Below are 22,433 nucleotides of genomic sequence, written 5' to 3' on the forward strand. Positions count from 1 at the left end.
CTGTTGAGAGTGGCCAAAGAATGGCAAGTAGATGGAAAAGTGGTCTGTTGTGTTAGCGACCATGCAGCTAACGTAACCAAAGCCATGAAAATGTTCAAATGGACCCATCATCCATGTCTTGCTCACACAATCAAGCTGATTGTAAGAGATGCTCTGACGGTGATGAAGCCCACTGTGGACAAAGTGAAAGCAGCTGTGGAATACTTCCACAGGAGCACAGTAGATGCTGAAAAACTCAAGTCTACACAATGCCAGATGGCGATGCCTGAGCTGAGGCCTAAACAAGACTGCACTACAAGGTGGAATTCAACATTTTATATGTTGAAGCGGTTTCTTGAGTCAAAGGATGCCATCATCTCTACCCTGGCCATTGTCAATGCACCTGCTGATGCTCTGACCCAAGAGGAATAGGAGGTGGTGGTGTGCAGAGTCCTGGAACCCTTTGAGCAGGTCACTGTGGAGATCAGTGGAGCGAGGTACAGTAAGCAGTTATTACTACATCATTATTTAATCCAGTATTATATGTATATGAGCAGTAGATGAGAATATAGTATCAGTAGACAAAACATGAACCTGAACTAATAAGTTACTGTTCTCTCTTTTCAGCTATGTGACAGCCTCAAAAATGACACTCCTGTGTAAGGGTCTGTAGCGAACCACAGCCAGCTGCCAGAGAGAAGCAAATGTAACCACAGGACATGTGACAGAGTTGATGGACACCCTATGTTCATCACTGGACAGAAGGTTCCACAGAATGGAATATAATCACGTGCTATCAGAAACCGCTGCACTTGACCCCAGGTTTAAGAAGTTAGCCTTCAGTGAAGCCAGCACAATACCAGAGCAATCAGTGATGCCAGAGCAAACTCCCTAACTGCAATCCTTAGGAGTGAAAATGAACAAATTCTCTGTCACCAACAAATACAGTCATGGGTTGTAACTCCAGAGATATTACAGAAAAAGAAGATAGGAATCCCATTGGGAAATAAATGAAGGAACTTAAAACACCCCACCCAACAGACTGTCGACCAATTGTGTTCAGGTTGTCATGCTGTGTCACGCAGTTGCTAAGCTAATCGTCACTCAATCCCTTCGAAAAAGTCAGGGTATGAGTCGATAAACCTGCCTATTTTTCTCGAAATTACGTAATGACAAAGCTATACAATATTACAGAGAATAAGTGAATTATCTCACATCTTGGAAAAGATTTGCAATGTTGAACTTCTTGTACACAAAATTCATGCTAATGTTGGGTTTTTGAGCTGGCGCCCAATTGACTCCCATTCATTACTTGAAGGAGAGCGCTCATTGTCCCAGAATTGCCCAGAATGCACCACGCGGGCCATTGACGACACATGTGCAACGTACACAATGGGCGCTAATACGATTCCAATGAGTTTCCTATCTCCTCAAAAGTATCTCTGGTAATTCTACAATTCACTCGAAATGGCAAGGCACACTGGGAAATTATAGTGGAGGCGTGGCTTAGTGAGTGGCTTTCAATTATTTTTGGCCACCCGTGAATGGAAGTGTTGTACCCGTTTAGGTGGTCTATGGTTATATTAATTCAAATTTGAGCATGTCTGCAGGAAAAATAAAGTCTTGTAAATATTATTGTAATGTCCTTAACTCGACACCTAAACATATTATATAAAAATGCTATAAGTGGTGTTATTGCATAAAACCTTTGATGTAAACTACAGTGCATTAGGAAAGTATTCAGACCCCTTCCCTTTTTCCACATTTTGTTATATTACAGCCTTGTTCTAAAACGAATTAAATAATTTCCCCCCTCATCAATCTACACACAATACCCCATAATGACAAAGTAAAAGCTGTTTTTTAGAAATGTAAAAAAACAGAAATACCTTATTTACATAAGTATTCAGACCCTTTGTTATGGAACTCGAAATTGAGCTCAGGTGCATCCTGTTTCTACAACTTGATTGGAGTCCACCTGTGGTAAATTCAATTGATTGGACATGATTTGGAAAGGCACACACCTGTCTATATAAAGGACACATAGTTGAAAGTGCATGTCAGAGCAAAAACCAGGTCAAAGGAAGACAGGATTGAGTCGAGGCACAGATCTGGGGAAGCGTACCGAAAACACAGTGGCCTCCATCATTCTTAAATGGAAGAAGTTTGGAACCACCAAAAATCTCCCTAGAGCTGGCCGCTTGGCCAAACTGAGCAATCGGAAGAGAAGGGCCTTGGTCAGGGAGGTGACCAAGAACCCGATGGTCACTCTGACAGAGCTATTCTCCCATCTCTGTGGAGATGGGAGAACCTTCCAGAAGGACAACCATCTATGCAGCACTCCACCAATCAGGCCTTTATGGTAGAGTCAGAAGCCACTCAGTAAAAGGAACATGACAGGCCGCTTGGAGTTTGCCAAAAGGCACCTAAAGGACTCAGACCATGAGAAACAAGATTCTCTGGTCTGATGAAACCAAGATTTGTCCTGATTGCCAAGCAACACGTCTGGAGGAAACCTGGCACCATCCATACGGTGAAGCATGGTGGTGGCAGCATCATGTTTCTCAGCGGCAGGGACTGCTCCAGAGCACTTAAGACCTCAGACCGGGGTGAAGGTTCACCTTCCAACAGGACAGCAACCCTAAGCACACAGCCAAGACAACGCAGAAGTGGCTTCGGGACAAGTCTCTGAATGGTCTTAAGTGGCCCAGCCAGAGCCCAGACTTGAGCCCGATCAAACATCTCTGGAGAGACCTAAAAATAGCTGTGCAGCGACGCTCCCCATCCAACCTGACAGAGCTTGAGAGCATCTGGAGAGAAGAATAGGAGAAACTCCCCAAATACAGGTGTGCCAAGCTTGTAGCATCATACCCAAGAAGACCCGAGGCTGTAATCGCTGCCAAAGGTGCTTCACAGAGTGCTGAGGTAAGGGTCTGAATACTTATGTAAATGTGATATTTTGGTTTGATATTTTTTATACATTTGCAACAATTTCTAAAACCAGTTTTGCTTTGTCATTATGGGATATTGTGTGTGTATATTGATGAGTGGGGGAAAAAACTATTTCATCAATTTTAGAATAAGGTTGTAACGTAACAAAATGTGGAAAAGTCAAGGGGTCGGAATTCTTATCGAATGCACTGTATATACACTTCTTCGTGTTAAAAATATAATAAGGTTTTATTGCATAAAACTGAGTGTTAATTCCCTAACACTGATAAAGTGTAACTGATTCAACACTAAGTACAGTGTTATTTTAACAATCAAAAGTGTGGTCCCGTGTAAACACTGGCCCAGTCTTAAATTGAACACTGTCAGTGTTGATTTAACACTGGAGAATTTAAATATTTCCATGGAACGGATAGTTTTGTTTAGTGATCTTCTAACTTTCATCTATCATTGTGGTTTTGTTGTCATTTGTTCCTTTTTAAAGATTGTTCTGTGTTTTGTACATGCTATTTTTTCACAACATGAGAATCATACATTAAGGACCCAAAGCAAAACACAGATGAACCAGTTTTACAACTGGAAATCCCTTACATTTTAACATGAAACCACTTTTGAATAAAATCAAAGGAATTATCTATTTGATATTGCTCTGGCTTTGCCTGTGTGCAATATGTTGGATTGTCGTTGGATTTGTACACTAAACAAATTTTCATACACTGACACGTTCTGAAATGAGGAATGTGTGTGTGTGTGTGTGCATGCTTGTGTATTTTCCCCATAGCCCTACTGCTGTGTATTGTGGCTGGGTGTTTAGAGTGTGTGGCTCCAGAACAACACAAGGGCTCTTCCCATCATCACCATCGTCAATCTGTGACTGTCACTCAGAGTTGGACAGTGACAAATGACACTCCCAGTCAGTCACACACTTATCACCATACAGGTAACACACAGCCCTGGAAAGGACGGACATGAAATGGAAACGTCTCTCTTTCTGTGGGCCTGGGAGTCTGAAGTGAAATATTAACTGAGGGAGAGATGGAGAAGGATAACAGGCTCCCTGTTTGGGGGGTGGATACATTTCTATAAAACTTATTTTTTTAAAGAGAGTGTTATGTGTTATGGAGATCATTTTAGCTTCGAATAAATAGTCCGATCTTTTATTTGCCTTTAAGAAAATACTTGTATTGCCTTCTGGATAGCTTGAACTCGCAGAGAACGTTTTTGAATTGTATTAACCTTTAAGTCAGTCCCAAACTTTTGCAACACAGTGCATTTGTCATCACGTATTTTGAGATCTTAGAATAGGATCCTGTGTGTGTCGCAGGCCATTGTCATTGTTGATACATGAGCCATGGTCCCTCAGTCTCACAGTACCAAATCCTCTCTGGTGCCAGAATGCAGCCAGGCCAATGGGTCAACACATCCCAACCTGGACTCTCCCATTCTACTAGGCCCATAACTCAGAGGCCTTTCGCTGTTTCTCATATACACACTTGCGCACAGGCACCTGCTTGTGCACACCGTTGCTCTTATACAATCTATCACAGACACACACACACACACACACCTAAATCCCTGGGAGAAGAAAGATGGAATGGTGGACTTAGGACACAGGTGTTGTTCCAGTTGTGAGTCACCTCCCACCACAATCCTTCTCGCTCCATTTTAACTGATTTTCTTCTCCCCTGTGTTAATTGCCATAACATTATACAGGGTGAATAAAATGTCAGATCAATCACCCTGTCTTTTGGCAACGTTTGCTATTCACTGACTGTCTTATTGCAAGACAGTCTATCAGTCAATGTAAAATGAGCCTTCATTTCTCAAGACGACTTGGCTGTCCTCTTCATTGCCACTAGATGGCGTTAATTTACCAATAACATTAACACCACAGACTAACGTCAGAGTGACACTTGGTAAAGCTAGTTCGCCATCTTGTGGCAGATAGAGTAATTTTCTTTTCACACAGAATGACAAGTTCCCCGAGTGTTTGTCATGAATAGGGGCCCTCATGCCCCCTCCCGAAAGTTGTGATGTTCTTCTCAAAGTTCTGAGGTGAAGAATTCAAGTGAACAATAAAGTAGAAGTAGAGCATTTGTGAAGCAGATTACTTGTGAACTTGAATTATTACCTGGAAAATATTGAAAGGGTTGCAAGTGGGGTTGTGAAAGCTTTGCAGTGGAGAATATTATGAACACTAATACGGTCTTCCTCAATTGACGATTCAGGATGAAACGGGATGATACGATGAGGATAGTTTCTGGGGGAAAAAACACATGTACAAATAACTCTACACTTAAGACTGGACTATAAAGTACACTATATATACAAAAGTACACTATGCAGTGCATTCGGAAAGTATTCAGATCCCTTGACTTTTTCCACATTGTGTTACGTTACAGCCTTATTCTAAAATTGATTAAATAGTTTTTTCCCCTTGTCAATCTACGCACAATATCCTATAATGGCAAAGCAAAACACAAAAAAAGCCTAAAATATCACATTTACATAAGTATTCAGACCCTTTACTCAGTACTTTGTTGACGCACCTTTGGCAGAGATTACAGCCTAGTCTTCTCAAGCTTGGCACACCTGTATTTGGGGAGTTTCTCCCATTCTCTGCAGATCCTCTCAAGCTCTGTCAGGTTGGAAGGGGAGCGTCGCTGCACAGCTATTTTCAGGTCTCTCCAGAGATGTGTAATCGGGTTCAAGTCCGGGCTCTGGCTGGGCCACTCAAGAACATTCAGAGACTTGTCCTGAAGCCACTCCTGCATTGTCTTGGCTGTGACAGACAGATTACCAGGACGTGTACTCCGAGCATGCACTGACCAACTGGCAAGTGTCTTCACTGACAACGTGTCCCTGACTGAGTCTGTCATATCGACATGTTTTAAGCAGACCACCATAGTCCCTGTGCCCAAGAACATTAAGGTAACCTGCCTAAATGACTACTGACCCGTAACACTCACATCTGTAGCTATGAAGTGCTTTGAAAGGCTGGTCATGGCTCACATCAACATTATCCCAGAAACCCTAGGCCCACTCCAATTTGCATACCGCCCCAACAGATCCACAGATGATGCAATCCACTCCACACTGCCCTTTCCCACCTAGACAAAAGGAACATCTATGTGAGAATGCCATTAATTGACTGCAGCTCAGCGTTGAACACCATAGTGCCCTCAATGCTCATCACTATGCTAAGGACCCTGGGACTAAACAGCTCCCTCTGCAACTGAATTCTGGACTTCCTGATGGGCCGCCCCCAGGTGGTAAAGGTAGGTAACAACACATCCGCCACACCTCAACACGGGGGCCCCTCAGGGGTGCATGCTCATTCCCTTCCTGCATGGCCAAGCACGACTCCAACACCATCATTAAGTTTACAGATGACACAACAGTGGTAGGCCTGATCACTGACAATGATGAGACCTGGCCGTGTGGTGCCAGAACAGCAACCTCTTCCTCAACATGATCAAGACAAAAGAGATGATTGTGGACTACAGGAAAAGGAGGACCGAGCACGCCCCCATTCTCATCAACGGGGCTGCAGTGGAGCAGGTTGAGAGCTTCAGGTTCCTTGGTGTCTACATTAACAACAAACTAGAACGGTCCAAACACACCAAGACAGTCGTGAAGAGGGCACGACAAAGCCTATTCCCCCTCAGGAGACTGAAAAGATTTGGCACGGGCCCTCAGATCCTCAAAAAGTTCTACAGCTGCACCATCGAAAGCATCCTGACCGGTTGCATCACCGCCTGGTATGGCAACTGCTTGGCCTCCGACCGCAAGGCGCTACAGAGGGTAATGCGCATGGCCCAGTACATCACTTGGGCCAAGCTTCCTGCCATCCAGGACCTCTATACCAGGCAATGTCAGAGGAAGGCCCTAAAAATTGTCAGACTCCAGCCCCTCTAGTCATAGGCTGTTCTCTCAGCTACTGCATGCCAAGTCTAGGTCCAAAAGGCTTCTTAACAAGCCATAAGACTTCTGAACAGCTAATCAAATGGCTACCCAGACTATTTGCATTGTCCCCCCTTTTACGCTGCTGCTACTCTCTGTTTATTATCAATGTATAGTCATTTTAACTCTACCTACATCTACATATTATCTCAATTACCTCAACTAACCGGTACCCCCACACATTGACTCTGTACCGGTACCCCCTGTAAATAGCATCGCTACTGTTATTTTACTGCTGCTCTTTATAATTTTTTTTATATAAAAAAAAATGTCATCTATTTTTTACTTGACACTATTGATTGATATTGATATTTTTCTTAAAACTGCATTGTAAGGTCTACTACACCTGTTGTATTCGGCGCATGTGACAAAAACATTTTTTTATTTTATTTTTATTTTTATCTAGCTTAGTTGAACGCACAGACTGTAAGTCGCTCTGCATAAGAGTGTCTGTCTGCTGAATCACCAAATGTAAATCTAAAAACAAACATTTGCAAAGCATGTTGGGTGTTATTCTAATGAGTTCTGCTCCCAGACAATTACACATTTGTTCCGGACCAGACCAATTCTGAACAAATCATAGACGTCAAGTCTATGTTTCACAAGTTTGAACAGTACAGTACGGCACAGTTTAGTACAGTAGAGTACATTATAGTGCGGTACAGTACAAGACAAGACAGCAGAATTTTGTTCAGTACGGTACAGTTAATTCAGTAGAGTTTAGTTCAGTAGAGTACATTAGAATAAAGTAGGGTACAATACAGTAAATTATACTGTGCTGTACTGTACTATACTAGTTTTTACTTTACTGTACTGTACTCTTCTGTGCTCTACTTTATTGTAATATACTGTACTATAATGTACTTTATTGTACTCTGCTGTGCTCTACTGTGCTGTCCACACGTGTGAAACTTCTATGATTGGGCATAGATGTCTATGATTGGTTCATAATAAATCATAGGTGTCATGTTTGGACCAAATAAAGGCCGGTCCGGACCAAATCTGAACCAGTTATGGACATTTATGTTTGGGCCACTTCAAGGTAACCAAATCTGAACCAAACAAACCAAATCAGACCAAATCTGAACCAAACAGACAAAGACATCTAGGACCAAAAATCAACATCCATGGAAGTTGAAATCAATGCCAGTCCGGACTGAACCAAAAAAAGACATCAGTGTCTGTCTGTGTTCACTGGGTACACAGTGCAAAATTGACTGATCTACAAATCACCTTGCATCACAAATAACTCCTCAATATAATTTGTAGGTCAGTCAATTAGATTGGAAGTAGGTGTTTCAGGGAAGGAAGGCCCGCCCCTGCAGGAAATTGGAAGTGGGGTGACTGGTCATTGGTGGAAAGTCAGTCAGGAGAGTGCGGGAAATGTTATACATGAACTTTTTGCAAAGTAACAACTTAAGGTAACTCATTACCATTTCAAGGCCACATCCACATGGATGGCAGTTAAATAAAGGGAAGTATGTCATTTTGGAGTAGGCAGAGGAGAAGCTGAGAGAAAGCTGTTACTGATGGAGGTGAGTTATCTGGCTGGTCTCCCTATGGAGGCCTAGCTGTCTGTAATGTAGCTTTTGTACAGCGATCTAGTGTCTGTAGTATCGCAGTAGTACTATACAAGGATACAAGGATACAGGAAGCCAGTTGTTGACATGACTGATGGCTTCCTGTCGTGCATTGAGCAGACAAAACAAAAGAGACATGAAAGTGTGCGTCTGTGGTCTCACCTGAATTGAACAGGTACAGTGGTGCATGGCCCACCTCACTAACCTCAAAAACACACCATGCTTTTTTCCTACCCTCAGTCTGAGGCATAGTGAGCTTCAAGCAGAGCAGCTTGTCAAGTTTCTCATCGCAAATTTGTTGAATTTCCTAGCTCTCATAAAAACGTTTATATCTAATCGGGAATCCACCTTTGCAGCACAACTTAATTATCTCATCGTTATATGAAAAACACACGCACTGCCTGCCATGCTCAGTTGTCATTTACAAATGTAAATGCGTGTCTTAGCTTGGTCTGGTAAATGGTACGCCATGGTATGCCTCTGTCAACCCCAACTTCAGTCAATCTCTGTCTATTTGCTATTCAGTCTGATTTCAGACTTATGCTTTGATAGCGGTGGTTTGAGTGCATCCGAGGGGGAGTTATGAAACAGATTATGCAACGGGCAGACAGCCTACAGTAAAGCTCACACCGCTTCACCATCTCCAATTGCACTGAGGAGTGAAGAGATAAGAAGGCCTTGCCAGCAACTGCCCACCATTACTGGCCTTTGATGTTCCCATATTTTCAGTAGCATGGCCAACTGTAGAAAAACACTCCCAAAAGTGTCTGCCTGTATCGGATCAGACGGTGTGTCTGTGTCTATACTGCTTATGGCTGGTTCGGGTTGTGACAATCTCATGCCTCTTTTCAACCTGTTGGGTTTGAGAATATTGGCTCAATAATAAGTTCTCAGACACCCGTGTATGTATTTATGTCATCTACAGTATGCTGGTAATCTTCAAAAACAAGTGTTTTGATGCTACAAATGGTGACTAAAACCAAAGCAAGTGGAATGTGTAAAATTGCAATTAGATTTCAAACTTAGCTTCCTCTGCTTTGAGGCTAAATTCAGGTCAACAACAAGCAGGGGACAGGGGTTTTTCAGTATATCATTCTCAATAGAATGAGGTTGCTCAGAATCAAATTCTCTATTGTCAAACTTCATGACATGCTATTTTCACCCTCTGCCACAGACTTTCACCTGACAATGTGAGTGAAGCCTGGAGCCGAGGTTACTTTCACCCTGTCTGAACCAATGGTGATGACTCAACGGTTTTCAGAGGTGAATGAGTAAACATTTCTCATACCAGTATGAATGAGGTGGGCAAACTTCACCACTAACTTTGAAAATGCCTAGTCATACCCATACCAACATGGGGTACAACTGCTTTTCAATGGGGAAACAGATTGTCAATTGTGCTTGCTCTGCCAACTAAGAGCAAGTCATAGGCTGCAGTCATAGTGAAAGCGTTGTGGACGCAACAAGCCGTACTTAGTCTGTTTCCCCACCACAGGACGTACGTTACACCATTGAAAACAGTGTGCCGTATTCTCACACCAAGTGAAAAATAAGAAGTCAACGTCGCTCTTGTGTCTCAAACGGTTGCATTTATTCATGTGGCCTTTGGGCTGCCTATTTCAATCGTATGACCTTTTATAAAAGAGAGTGTGTGAGTCTCATTATTGTTGACACATTTTGAAGAAAGGACTAAGTGAGGTATTCTAACTGGTGTTGGTTTTCAAGATAATGATTTGACTGTTCTCACTTTGACAAACAGAGGACAATCATTTTATTTCAGTTTTAATTGATACCTTTCACAATTATAATGCCAATAATTATGAGGATTTGCAGCAGCACCTACTCTTCAAATACAGAAAACAGTAACACAGTCGAGGTAACAATACTCATTGACACAATTTATATACAGTAATGTACACTTTTATACAAGGACCTAGAGAACTGTATGCATTGCATGTTTCTTGACTGTCTTCATGGGGTATATGTAAACAACAATGAATTTCTATACTGGCAAAATACCAACGTAATCAGGATGCAGCTGGGTTTGTCGCCCTGGAAACGTGCAGTCCATAGCAGCCTATGATATAATATGGAAGTAATGATAAGGTCGGAGGCATTCACAGGGGGCTGAAGCCTAACTTTGAGACCCCTGGTATTAACCTTTACACATTTAAATGTATGGATGTCAATGAGAAATTTGAATTATGCACACAGATCTTTAGCTAGGATTCAACCCAACGGTATGGTCTGAGGGGATGTTTAATATGTAGGTAGGTGTGGTAACGCCAAGATGGGGTGAGTGGTCACAGGGAGGTGGGGTTACAAGGAGAGGGCAGGGGTGGTCTCGGTGTCGGACATGACGGAGGGGCGTTTGGGGACGGCCTGCATCTTACTGAGGCCTCTCTGGTTCAGGCCACAGGTGTACTGCCTCAGCAGCCTCAGCAGATCCTTCCGGAAGCGAACGCCAATGAACACGTACAGGAAGGGGTTAATGCAAGCATGGGTGTATGCAAGGCTCTTCGCAATCTGCCCGGCGACATCGAAATGGCCCAATATGGCACAGTCTGTGATGGTGGTGTTGGCGGCCTGCATGGCATCAACCACGAGTAGCCCGTTGTACGGTAGCTGGGAGAGGACAAACACAGCCACCACGGCGAAGATGACTCTCAGTGCCTTGTGCTTCTCAAAGCTCTTGGCCTGCAGCAGGGTGCGGATGATGACCGAGTAGCATAGCACCATGACCAGCAGAGGCAGGCAGAAGCCCACACAGACCTGCAGAGCCAGCACCAGGATCTTGGTGCGGTTGAATAGGTTGTTGGGGTAGACCAGGACACAGAAGGAATTCCCCCTGCGGTCAGGCTTAACCTGGGCAAAAATGAACTCGGGCAGAGCCAGGAGGCCTGAGATGATCCAGACAGCCAGGCAGACCAGCTTGCTGACAAACAGCCTCTTGTTCTTCAGGTTGTGAGCCTTGGTGACCTGGACGATTGCCACATAGCGGTCCACACTGATACAGGTGAGCAACAGCATGCTGCTGAAGAAGTTGATTTTGTAGACGGCCGAGAGGATCTTACAGAGGCCCAGGCCGAACACCCAGCCCCTGGTGGCATCAGCAGCCCAGAAGGGCAGTGTACCCAGGAAGAAGAGATCAGCCACAGCCAGGTTGAGTAGGTATACGTCTGTCATAGTCTTGAGGCGGTGGCGTACCGTGGTAAAGATGAAGACCACCATCAGGTTGCCCATGGCGCCCAGGGCGAAGATGATCCAGAACAGAGGGGGTTCGTAGAGACCCCGGAACTCCCTCACCCAGGACTTATCACACATTCCCCCTGGGGTCTCAGTATAGCCTCCCTCATAGTCCTCTGTGTAATCTCCAGATCCCTGTAATACAAACAAGCATTCTGAGACTTTTACTTTGAATTTGTGCAACAGGTGTCCTTAATCATTTCTTTTGTCACGGTGTCTTTCATAACGTTTTAAGACCAACAGATTTATGTAGTTTGAGCATTTGTTTCCATTTTTTTTTCTCGTGACTTCCTGTCTGCAGTGGTTGACTAGCTAGCTGCCTGTTCCCCTAAACCGTCTGCCTACACTACAGTGTTTCATAACACAGTGCATTTAGCGGCGCCCAGCACGGTGACATCAAGACCTTTAGGTAGTGACGTTCTACCTAAAGCCAATGCTGCTGTGGTTGCTCTCAGAAGCAGGTGTTGTGTCTCACAACAGGAGAAACCACACCGCTGCACCACTTCCGTCTGTGTGAGATGGGGGGGCTAACGCTCCAGGGGGGCTACAGAGAGGGGCTCAGGTTCACGATGCACGTCAGCGACACTGCGCTCGTTGTCGCCTCCGACACAGATCTAGGACAGAGATAAATATGGGGGGAAAGGTGACAGTTCTTTTGTGCGCACCGTAGATATTTGATGCTGATGTTTGCGTGTGTGTTAGAAATATTTGCTTCAAGAGTTCTTGTACACTTGCACGAACACAGACTACAAAAACATTGTTACAAACATCATAAACAACCCTTCCAGTCTAATCCAAATCTGGGCTACTTTGGGTACAAAAAGTGGTGAGTTGAAAATAAAATCTTCAACCACATTAATGTTGATGTGAAACTTTATGTGGTCTTTGTATGGGAGTTCAAAAGACAAGCACTAGATCAGGGGTCTCCAGCCTTTTCTATCGTGAGAGCTACTTAAAGAAAACAAATGAAACTGGTCGCGTGCTACTAATTCTTTCTAGCTTTCAAATAGGCATGTTTTTCTCTTCTCCCCTAAAACTCTTCCCCACATCCTAGTGTAGAAGTGAAAGTAGTGCACTGTTTTCTGCCAATATACCTGGTAAAGTAATAGTTAATAAACAACTCTAGGGGGCCCTATAAAAGCTGAGATTTTTTTTCTTCTATTTCTGTTTTATATATTATGTTTTCTCATTTTCTAGTTTAGATTTGTTTTTCACTCTCAATTACAATTGTTCATTTAGAAACAACACAATTGGATGTTCTGAGTCCATGTCAATGGTTAAATCACAGCAGAATACTTTTTTAGGTCTGGAAGAAAACTAACAGATTTAGATTAATTTTTTTTGAATTCCCCTTTAATTGTGCATCTAGCCAGTGAAAAATGTGCCAGTCTAGTGGTGGTTCTGTACTGCTGCTGCTCCTTTCGTGGCTAAGTTTGCAAATAATAGATACACATGACATACTTACCCGTGATACACTTCTGCCAGGTAAGCCTACTTTGCAGTTAACATTTTAATTGTGACGGTTTAGGTGAAATTATTTCTATCAACCCACAAGAAGTTGATCACATCAACTGGCTAAACGCAGAGTGGTAGACGAACGCACCACACAGACAGGCAATATTGCTGGAAATGAATTGGCAGATATTGTGTTAGGTTTGGCTTTTTAAGCCAATAGTGGCTACCCAGGGGGTGGGATAATGTCATGGTTGTGTTGATTAGATAGTAGCGTAACTGGGAGCTTGTGGTGTGATACATGTGAGATTTGTTAATGACAGTTTGAGGTGGAACACTTATGAATTGCAGGTACCTTCAGATCTGTTTGGCGAGCTACTCATAGACGGGCTGTTGAAGATCTCTGCACTAGATACTCTTGGCTACAATTAACACATTTGGATTGAATCCATTCTCTGCTGATTTGTTGTTGCTCTCTAACTAACGCTTTACAGTTGTAAATACAAGCATTTAGATTGATATAATACTTACTGTTTCAGAAGTTGGAAATATTGTGAATAATGGCGACTCCATTTTGCCTGTCAGAAGAAGGAAAATGTAAAAAAATGTATAGTTTAGTCCCCAAACAACCTAATATGTGAGAATTTCTTGTTTACTGCGAACATACACTTTAACACTAGATCATGTCATAATTTATCACCATCGACCCCCCCCCCCCCCAATGAAAACATTGAAGACAACAAAAATGTTTACATAGTACTATGAAAGAACATCCCACATTTTGGAATAAAACTCACTAAAAAGTTAATAACAAAGACAATGTTACAAGAACTTACCCAGTCTGTGATGCTACTAGCAAACTCGATATCAATGCTTTCCTCAAGCCCTTGACAGATATTGCTACATGTCTCATCGTCACCAGCTTTTATGCTTTTGCCTTAACTACAATGGAGGCTGCTGTGGAGGCTGCTGAGGGGAGGACGGCTCATCATAATGGCTGGAATGGAGTCAGTGGAATGTTATCAAAGATGTGGTTGATACCATTCCATTGACTCCATTCCAGCCATTACCATGAGCTGTGCTCCCCTCAGCAGCCTCCACAGGCTACACTGAGTATTAAATTGAGATACTGTGTTTCATTTTAGGGAACCTCTCTGGCACTCATGTCTGTCGACATGCTAGTGATTACTTGCATTTGTTCTATGAGACACCAACTTAGACAGAAACGAATAGCATTGCATGCAGGCGTTATTAGTCATATCTGCTCTACACATTGGGTTTCACATCTATTGTCTCTTTCTGCTGTTACAATTCTCCCATTCATCCCTCCAAAAACACGTCATAGACCTTCATGTCACGCCACATTTTACACAACACCGTATTCTAAGTTAAGCACTTAGTGCCTGGGAGAAGTGAAATGGAGAACCTTGGTAGTAGGTGTAAGATAATACCAGTATGGTGAGGGGAGGTTCATGGTGGGCTGTTGTGACAGCATTATCACAGTGAACACACATTTGCACGGTGTAGAGGGTTTTCTAAGACAAGACAATGTACCTGTATGTCACAGGACTCACAATGATCTGGTCAGGTGTTCCCTATATGAAACTAGATCTGAGAAACACCCATGTTTTACTATTGTGGCGAAGAAGCAGACGCTGTAGAAAGGGACGTGCAACTACTATGAGCAGACATTGTGCAGGACAAGGGGAAGTTAAAGAAATGTAAGCAAAGTAAACCACATTTATAATCCCCAAGAATCACTGGATCAAAAGTACCTTGCATTCCTGGACTTGTTTACAACACGGATAAAGGAAAATGAACAATCGGTATTGATAGTTTTGATTGAATTCATTTTAAGATATAATTGTGTTTTTAATCGGCCTGAGTTCCAGGTTCCAGCAAGTTTGACAACTTGATATTGTCTTTTATATATATATATATATATATATATATATATATATATATATATATAAATAAATGTTTTTATATTGTCTTGATATCAACTTTTAGAGTTTCCAAAGTGACTATGTTATGATAGAGACATAAAGGGAGAGGGAAGCCTGCATGGTTGTGTGTTTCCTGTGAGCAGGTGTAAGGAAGAGTCTTCTCTAACATTATATGTTTTGAACCATCTTTAGGCACTGAGTAGAAGAGAGATCAGAGCAAGCCATTGTGCCATCCTCATAAAGGTTTCGCTACCCAAGCTGATTTAGCAGTTTCCGTCTGAGACTGAGGACCCAGAGATGAGAGAGGTTGAGAGTAGATACCAGTCTCTTCTTCTGTCATTTTCAGGTTGCGTTTCTCGGTTTGGACCACAAAGAGGAGAAGTGAAACAACCATGGCCTGTTAGCCGGATTAAGGGTACATTAGGGTGCCTATGAGAACATACTCTTGAAGAAAGTGACAGACGGAGAGGTGTTGGTGGTCACATCAGTACCAATTGACACATGGCAAAGCAGCATTGCTGTAGCTCTGATGTGCATGGTAGGTGCTTAACACCTGTGCAGGACAAAGCCAGACCTCACTGTCACACACACAAAATGCTCGAAAACACACACTGATCCTGAAATATGGCAAACCCAGTCCCCACATGATCTTGCGCTTCTTGCATAAATTACTCAAATCCCACAGAAGGAAAATCCATATCTAAACGCTGTCTGCACTATGGACATTCTTACATACATCTTACGATTCACTACAATACAATAATAACCACAATGAAATCCTATATGATGAAGCAAAGTTTATTGGGCAAAAGGTCAAGTAAGGTCACCATGCTGTGATACTGAGGTCTGACCGAGGACTCAGACTCTGCATCAAATGCATTAGTAGTGGTCTCAGAGTAGGCCCCTGTGGAGAGAAGGCAGTGTTAGTTCCAACAACATCTCCTCTGAAATTCTGTCTAAGACTTAGGAGGACTGATTTATTAAGTAATAGGCCTATGCTATGTACATAACATTATGTGGTTGATGGTGATACTGAGAGCATGAGTGCTCTGTGAAGTCCCCTGCGGATAAGGGCAACTCCAACAGATAATCTGAGTGCTTGAGACTGATTCAGCTTGACAGTGATTCACGGCACTTGCAATGACCCTCCTAAGCCACATGGTCCAGTATCATTGTTCTGCTAACATATTGGCTCTGTCTGGTCAAATGATAAGGTTATAGAAACTTGCCCGTGACCACTTCTTCTTTGGTCTCACTCTCAATGACCTCATCTGTCACTGTAGCAAGAATTAGAGAACATTAATCAGTACTAATAGTCTTTAATGACGTCAGCTTTTTTAATCTAAGATATAATTGATCAAGAAAGAGTGACACTCTTCTTAAGACGAATGACACAACACAGTGATGCATAGAGAAGAAAGGTTAAATAGTTATTGTCTGATTTCAATGGTGTGGATATGTGACATCTATGATTTACCTAGTCATTAAGTTACTCATATCCTCAGACTGCATTATGGCAGTTTGGGCAAATGCCAGATGGGCTGGTCCATCTTTAAGCCAGTGAGCCTTTCTACATTTTTTATTTATTGTACAAAATTATCATTATTTGGCCAGTAATGTGGGCCTTCAGGGGGGAAATGGGCCGATTGTAGGGCTCTCAAAGGGGGGAAGTCCTTCCCTGAAAGAGACTATAGATGCCTGGTGGTCTTCATAATGTTTTCTCACCAGTGTAAGTGTGGGAAGTCTTTGTGAAAGACATACTCTCTGCAAATACCCTGAAAGAGAGGTCCAAAACACGGAAACTATTTCATTTTTCAATGATATTGAATGATGCAAGACATTTACCGATTTGCTCAGAACTGACTATTTGATCTTTAACTAAACTCTTTCTTTATCACTGTAGTGAGCTCTGCCAGAACTCCAGATGTGGAGGAAGAGGGGCTCCTGATGTGGGAGGGGCCGGGTGAGATGGACATGTAGAGAGGGGAGGAGCCATAGGACTGGACAGGGAAGCTATAAGGACAGCCAACTGGTTATTGCCTCACTGACACTGGTGGATGATGTGGATAATGTGAGGTCCTATCCATATCCTCATTAACCAGTGTCGATTGGAAATAAAGCATTCATTCAATTTAATTGAATGAGAGCTCCGAGCCCGCATTCATAAGGCAAAACTGATCATAGATCAGCACTCTAACCTAATATCATCCCAGTTCAGAAGTGTCCGGTAGGTGGTGATCTCAGCGTCCAGGGCCAGCTTAACGTCCAGGAGCTCCTGGTAGCTGAGGATTTGCTTGTGCAGGTCCACCTTAGCCACCTCGATGACCCCCTCCAGGCCTCTGATCTGGGTCTGGTACTCCGCCACGCCCCCACTGGACTGGGCATGAGCCTTGGCAAAGTTAAGCTCCAGGGACATGTTCTTCAGAGAGAAGGGAGGAGGATCTGTTAACTAACTAGCTAGCTCATGTTAGAACATATGTGGCATTGTTTAACTGGGACAACATAACCACCGTCAGTCACCCTGTTATCAAAAGTGTATCTTTCAAAATTAAAGTGCCAGTCAATGCAAGCCATTTCCCATAAGCAGGACCTCACTTAAAATTTCTAAGGAAAAAAACAAAACAGCAGACTGATTTTGAGGTAAAAAGAAAACAATCCTGTTGGTGCCTTGGCAAACCCCATTTATTCCCCTGTCTTTCTACTGGAAGGCACAAAACTGCGGTGAATGGATACACCACTGTGATGTCTTCTGGGAAGCAGTATTGCTGTTTGGGCCTAAGCTCAGCACTAGGGGAGTTTGGCAATGCGAGACACCATAGCAACCACTTCCTGTGTGACTGTTAGCAGTGATTTATATCAAACTCTGATACTCAGCAGCTGCATCACAGCACTGTCACAGCGTCACTGACTTACAGAACCAGTCAAAAGTTTGGACACACCTACTCATTACAGGTGTATTTTCTACAATGTAGAATAATAATGTAGACATCAAAACTATGAAGTAACCAAAAAAGTGTTAAACAAATCAAAATATATTTTATATTTCAAGGTTATACAAAGTAGCCACCCTTTGCCTTGATGCCAGCTTTACACACTCATGGCATTCTCTCAACCAGCTTCATGAGGAGTCACCTGGAATGCATTTAAATTAATAAGTAATTCCTTGTGGAATTTCTTTCCTTCTTAATCTGTTTGAGCCAATCAGTTGTGTTGTGACAAGGTAGGGGTGGTAAACAGAAGATAGCCCTATTTGGTAAAAGACCAAGTCCATATTATGGCAAGAACCGCTCAAATAAGCAAAGAGAAATGACAGTTCATCATTACTGTAAGACATGAAAGTCAGTCAATCTGGAAAATGTCAAGAACTTTGAAAGTTTCTTCAAGTGCAGTCGCAAAAAACATCAAGCGCTATGATGGAACTGGCTCTCATGAGGACCGCCACAGGAAAGGAAGACCCAGAGTTACCTCTGCTGCAGAGGACAAGTTCATTAGAGTTACCGGCCTCAGAAATTGCAGCCCAAATAAATGCTTCACAGAGTTCAAGTAAGACACATCAACATCAACTGTTCAGAGACTGCGTGAATCAGGCATTCATGGTCAAAATGCTGCAAAGAAACCACTACTAAAGGACACCAATAAGAAGAAGAGACTTGCTTGGGCCAAGGAACATGAGCAATGGACATTAGACCGGTGGAAATCTGTCTTTTGGTCTGATGAGTCCAAATTTTAGATTTTTGGTTTCAACCGCCATGTTGTTGTGAAACGCAGAGTATGTGAACGGATAATCTCCGCATGTGTGGTTCCCACCGTGAAGCATGGAGGAGGAGGTGTGATGGTGTGTGGGTGCTTTGCTGGTGACATTGTCAGTGATTTATTTAGAATTCAAGGCACACTTAACCAGCATGGCTACCACAGCATTCTGCAGCGATACGCCATACCATCTGGTTTGCGCTTAGTGGGACTATCAGTTGTTTTTCAACAGGACAATGACTCAACACACTTCCAGGCTGTGTAAGTGCTATTTGACCAAGAAGGAGCGTGATGGAGTGCAGCATCAGATGACCTGGCCTCCACAGTCACCCGACCTCAACCCAATTGAGATGGTTTGGGATGAGTCGGATTCATGACCGTTGGAAAAGCCTTTCAGGTGAAGCTGGTTGAGAGAATTCCAAGAGTGTGCAAAGCTGTCATCAAAGCAAAGGGTGGCTACTTTGAAGAATCTAAAATCTAAGCAAAATTTTGATTTGTTTAACTCTTTTGGTTACTACAGGATTCCATATGTGTTATTTCATAATTTTGATGTCTTCACTATTATTTTACGATGTAAAAAATAAAGAAAACCCTTTAATGAGTAGATGTGTCCAAACTTTTGACTGGTACTGTACATACATGGTTTCATTTCACTATGTCTATAGATATCTCTTTAAGGCCAGTGAAGAGTTCTATTCACATACGAGATGGTATTGGTACAATAGATTGAAATGGTGTAATCAGTCGGTTAGACCCGACGGTTAGACCCGACTCACCATGTTGACCAGACTCTGCAGCTCCAGACTGAGGGCCTGCAGTTCTTTCCTGGAGGCAGAGATCTCTGCCTTGGAGGTGATGAGTGCCTCAGAGCTGGTGGCATTGACAGGCTGCACCTCATCCAACTGCAGGCAGAGACAGGGCAGCACGGGGCCATTAGCTACTGTCTCATACACACTTTGATAACATCATTCAGTGTATTCTTTACATGAGCTGCAGGATTCTTGATGTGAGTCACTTTCAGAGTGAAAGATGCATGTAGATGTTTGCATGAGAGAGGCAGAGTGAGTGTCTTGTGTGTAAGTATGCATGTACGTACATCTATATCTGTCTGCATGTCAGTTCTTTTAATAAAACATCAATCCAACAACAAAAAGGCTGGCAGTTGTTTTTTCTTCCCCTGCTTTAGGAAGTTGGGTTCCCTGAATCTTTTGTCTGCACCAAAGACACCACTAACTGGGGGTTAACCCCCGGCAAACTGCTCTGCAGCTTGGTGAGTTTCACTCAAAACAGGAGGAGAGTAACGGTTGGCTGGTTACCACACCATCACACCATTTTCCGTACCAAAGAGCACCCTATTCCCTATAGGTTCTAGTGTTATATTGGGGACACAAGCTTGTGGTGTCTGTGACAGTTTCAGCTCTCAGAAGATCAACAGATCAAGCCAAATTGTACCTCCCCCTTGTTCCTGCAGGCCAAAATGTAATTGCCTTTGAGTAGCTTATAGGCCTTTTCTGAGTGAAAAGACAACAGTATAACTAGTTGTTCAGTAACTAGTTGTTCGGGGTGATCTGCTTTTCAGACTTTGTAAACCATGCGCTAGTTATTTCATTACATAGATATCAAGGGATTTATACTTTGTGTCGCTCCCCAAAAACATAGCATCCTCACGTCCAAATATTTTCTAAGTAGGCCAATCTCATTCACCATGAGACATCCAGCCATATCTACTGACCCCTATTGGGCAGAGAGTGTATTGTACATTCACAGCAAACAATTAGAGTGGCTTTAAAATAAGTAGCAAATATAATTCATATTGTTAAGAAATCTAAATGGTATTACAAGAATAAAATGTCATATTTACATTTAGTAGGCCTAATGCAGTCAATTTGCATTTTGTAGTTTGAGTAAGCTGTACCTTGATTTTGTAGTAGGCATCTGCCTTCTCTCTGTGCTGCTGTACTGATTTCTCATACTCCGCTCTTATCTTGTTGAGGGCAGAAGCGATGTCAAAGGACTTGACCGGGTCCACCTCAATCATAGATACTGATGTGTCAGTGGATGAGGTGCCCAGTTCGGACTGAATACCGAACAGCTCCCGTAAAACCATCCATCTGTCAGCCAATACCACTCATTACAGTTCACAAGACAACACTCCTACAATCTGGTGCAGTTTCATATGTAGTAGTTTAATAGAATAGAATATAATGACTTTACTTTTCACAGAGAGAACTTCAGTGTTCTCTCTGAAGTTTGCCTTGCTCACCATCTTACAATGAATGTAGAGATGCACACATCAACACACAAGCATCGCACGCACTCATACAGTGTTGTGCTCTGTGATGTATTCTAGGCTATTACCTGATTCTGAGTCTTGGTGATAAAGTCCAGCTCATCTTTAAGGCTAGAGTGTTTGGCATCTAGTTCAATGCGGAGATCGTGGGCCATGTCAATGTCCTACAGGATGGAGAGGAACAGGAAATTATATTGAATGAAATCTGACATTTATAAGCATATATTCTGCAGTACCCTCCTCATGGTGGCAATATCTGAATCCAGCTGATACCTCACGCCTTGTTCAAAATCATACCTGCATAACAAAAAGTGACAGGTATGACAGGAAATCATAATCGCCTCTTCACAATTTGTTTAGCAGACAATGAATAGCTAGCATGTAAAAATAAATCACATTGGATGCGTCACTATGGGCCCTGATCAACAGTAGTGTACTATAAAGGGAATAGGGTCCCATTTGGGAGCATTCATGCACTTCTCCCAATGAGAAGGCATGCAGTGAGACTTACTTGGCCTTCATCTCATGGGCGGTTCCCTGGATGCAGTCCAGCTCCATCTCAAGTTTGACCATGTCCATGGTGAGGCTCTGCAGTTTACCACAGTTTTCTATCAGCTGGGTCTCGTACTCAGCCGTGGTGGTGGTGGTGGCTCCGGTGGACACGTTGGTCATATCTGCCAGCCTGAGCCTCCAGGACTACATTCTCCTGCTGCAGCTGCGTCACTTTGGTCATGTAGCCTGAGAAGCGCTCGTTGAGCCCAGAGAGGGTGTGTTTCTCTGCAGCCCGCGAGAGGACCGGGGCCAGCAAGGGCCCCGCAGCAGGATATGCTCCCGCTGCATCCAGAAATGCACCCGCTCCCAGCCCTCCTACTGCCATGGTGCGTCCCATAGAGAAGGCAGCACTGCCACCACCACCCATACCCAGGCCCATCCCAGCCCCGTTGCCTCCTCCTTCCCCAACACCTAGGCCTGTTTCACCCCCCATTCCCATCCCCGTATCATCCTCCACCCTCAAGACCTAGTCCTGCATCCCCCATCCCCATGCCTCCACTTAACCCCAGCCGTGCTCCTGCCCCCAGCCCCATTCCATAGCCAGCTCCAGAGCGGAGAGTCAGGGCCATCCCTCCCCCACCACCACCTCCCCCACCCAGGCCTCCAGAGAAGCCCGCTAGCCCCCACGATAACCTCCTTCCCCGGACAGCGTGGAGGACCCCATAGAGAGAGCCATTGGCATGGTCTTCAGATAATGATAGGCTCGGTGGATGGTAAAGCTGGAGC

The 22,433-nt window shown here is 43.4% G+C and overlaps 1 protein-coding gene and 1 pseudogene across 1 annotated transcript; both read right to left on the reverse strand.

The window, feature by feature from the left end:
- Positions 1-10,069: 10,069 nt before the first annotated feature.
- On the reverse strand, positions 10,070-14,084 carry LOC129859343 (C-C chemokine receptor type 9-like). Its single transcript, XM_055928990.1, has 3 exons — positions 14,006-14,084; positions 13,701-13,747; positions 10,070-11,852 (listed from the first exon to the last, which is right to left on the reverse strand). The coding sequence occupies exons 2-3, from the start codon at positions 13,740-13,742 to the stop codon at positions 10,791-10,793; spliced, it is 1,104 nt and encodes a 367-aa protein (XP_055784965.1). The 5' UTR covers positions 13,743-13,747; positions 14,006-14,084; the 3' UTR covers positions 10,070-10,790.
- Positions 14,085-16,011: 1,927 nt separating this feature from the next.
- LOC129858834 (thread biopolymer filament subunit gamma-like) lies at positions 16,012-22,161 on the reverse strand (annotated as a pseudogene).
- Between the last annotated feature and the right edge of the window lie 272 nt (positions 22,162-22,433).

Source organism: Salvelinus fontinalis, chromosome 7 (genome assembly GCF_029448725.1).
Source record: "Salvelinus fontinalis isolate EN_2023a chromosome 7, ASM2944872v1, whole genome shotgun sequence".
Lineage (NCBI taxonomy): Eukaryota > Metazoa > Chordata > Actinopteri > Salmoniformes > Salmonidae > Salvelinus > Salvelinus fontinalis.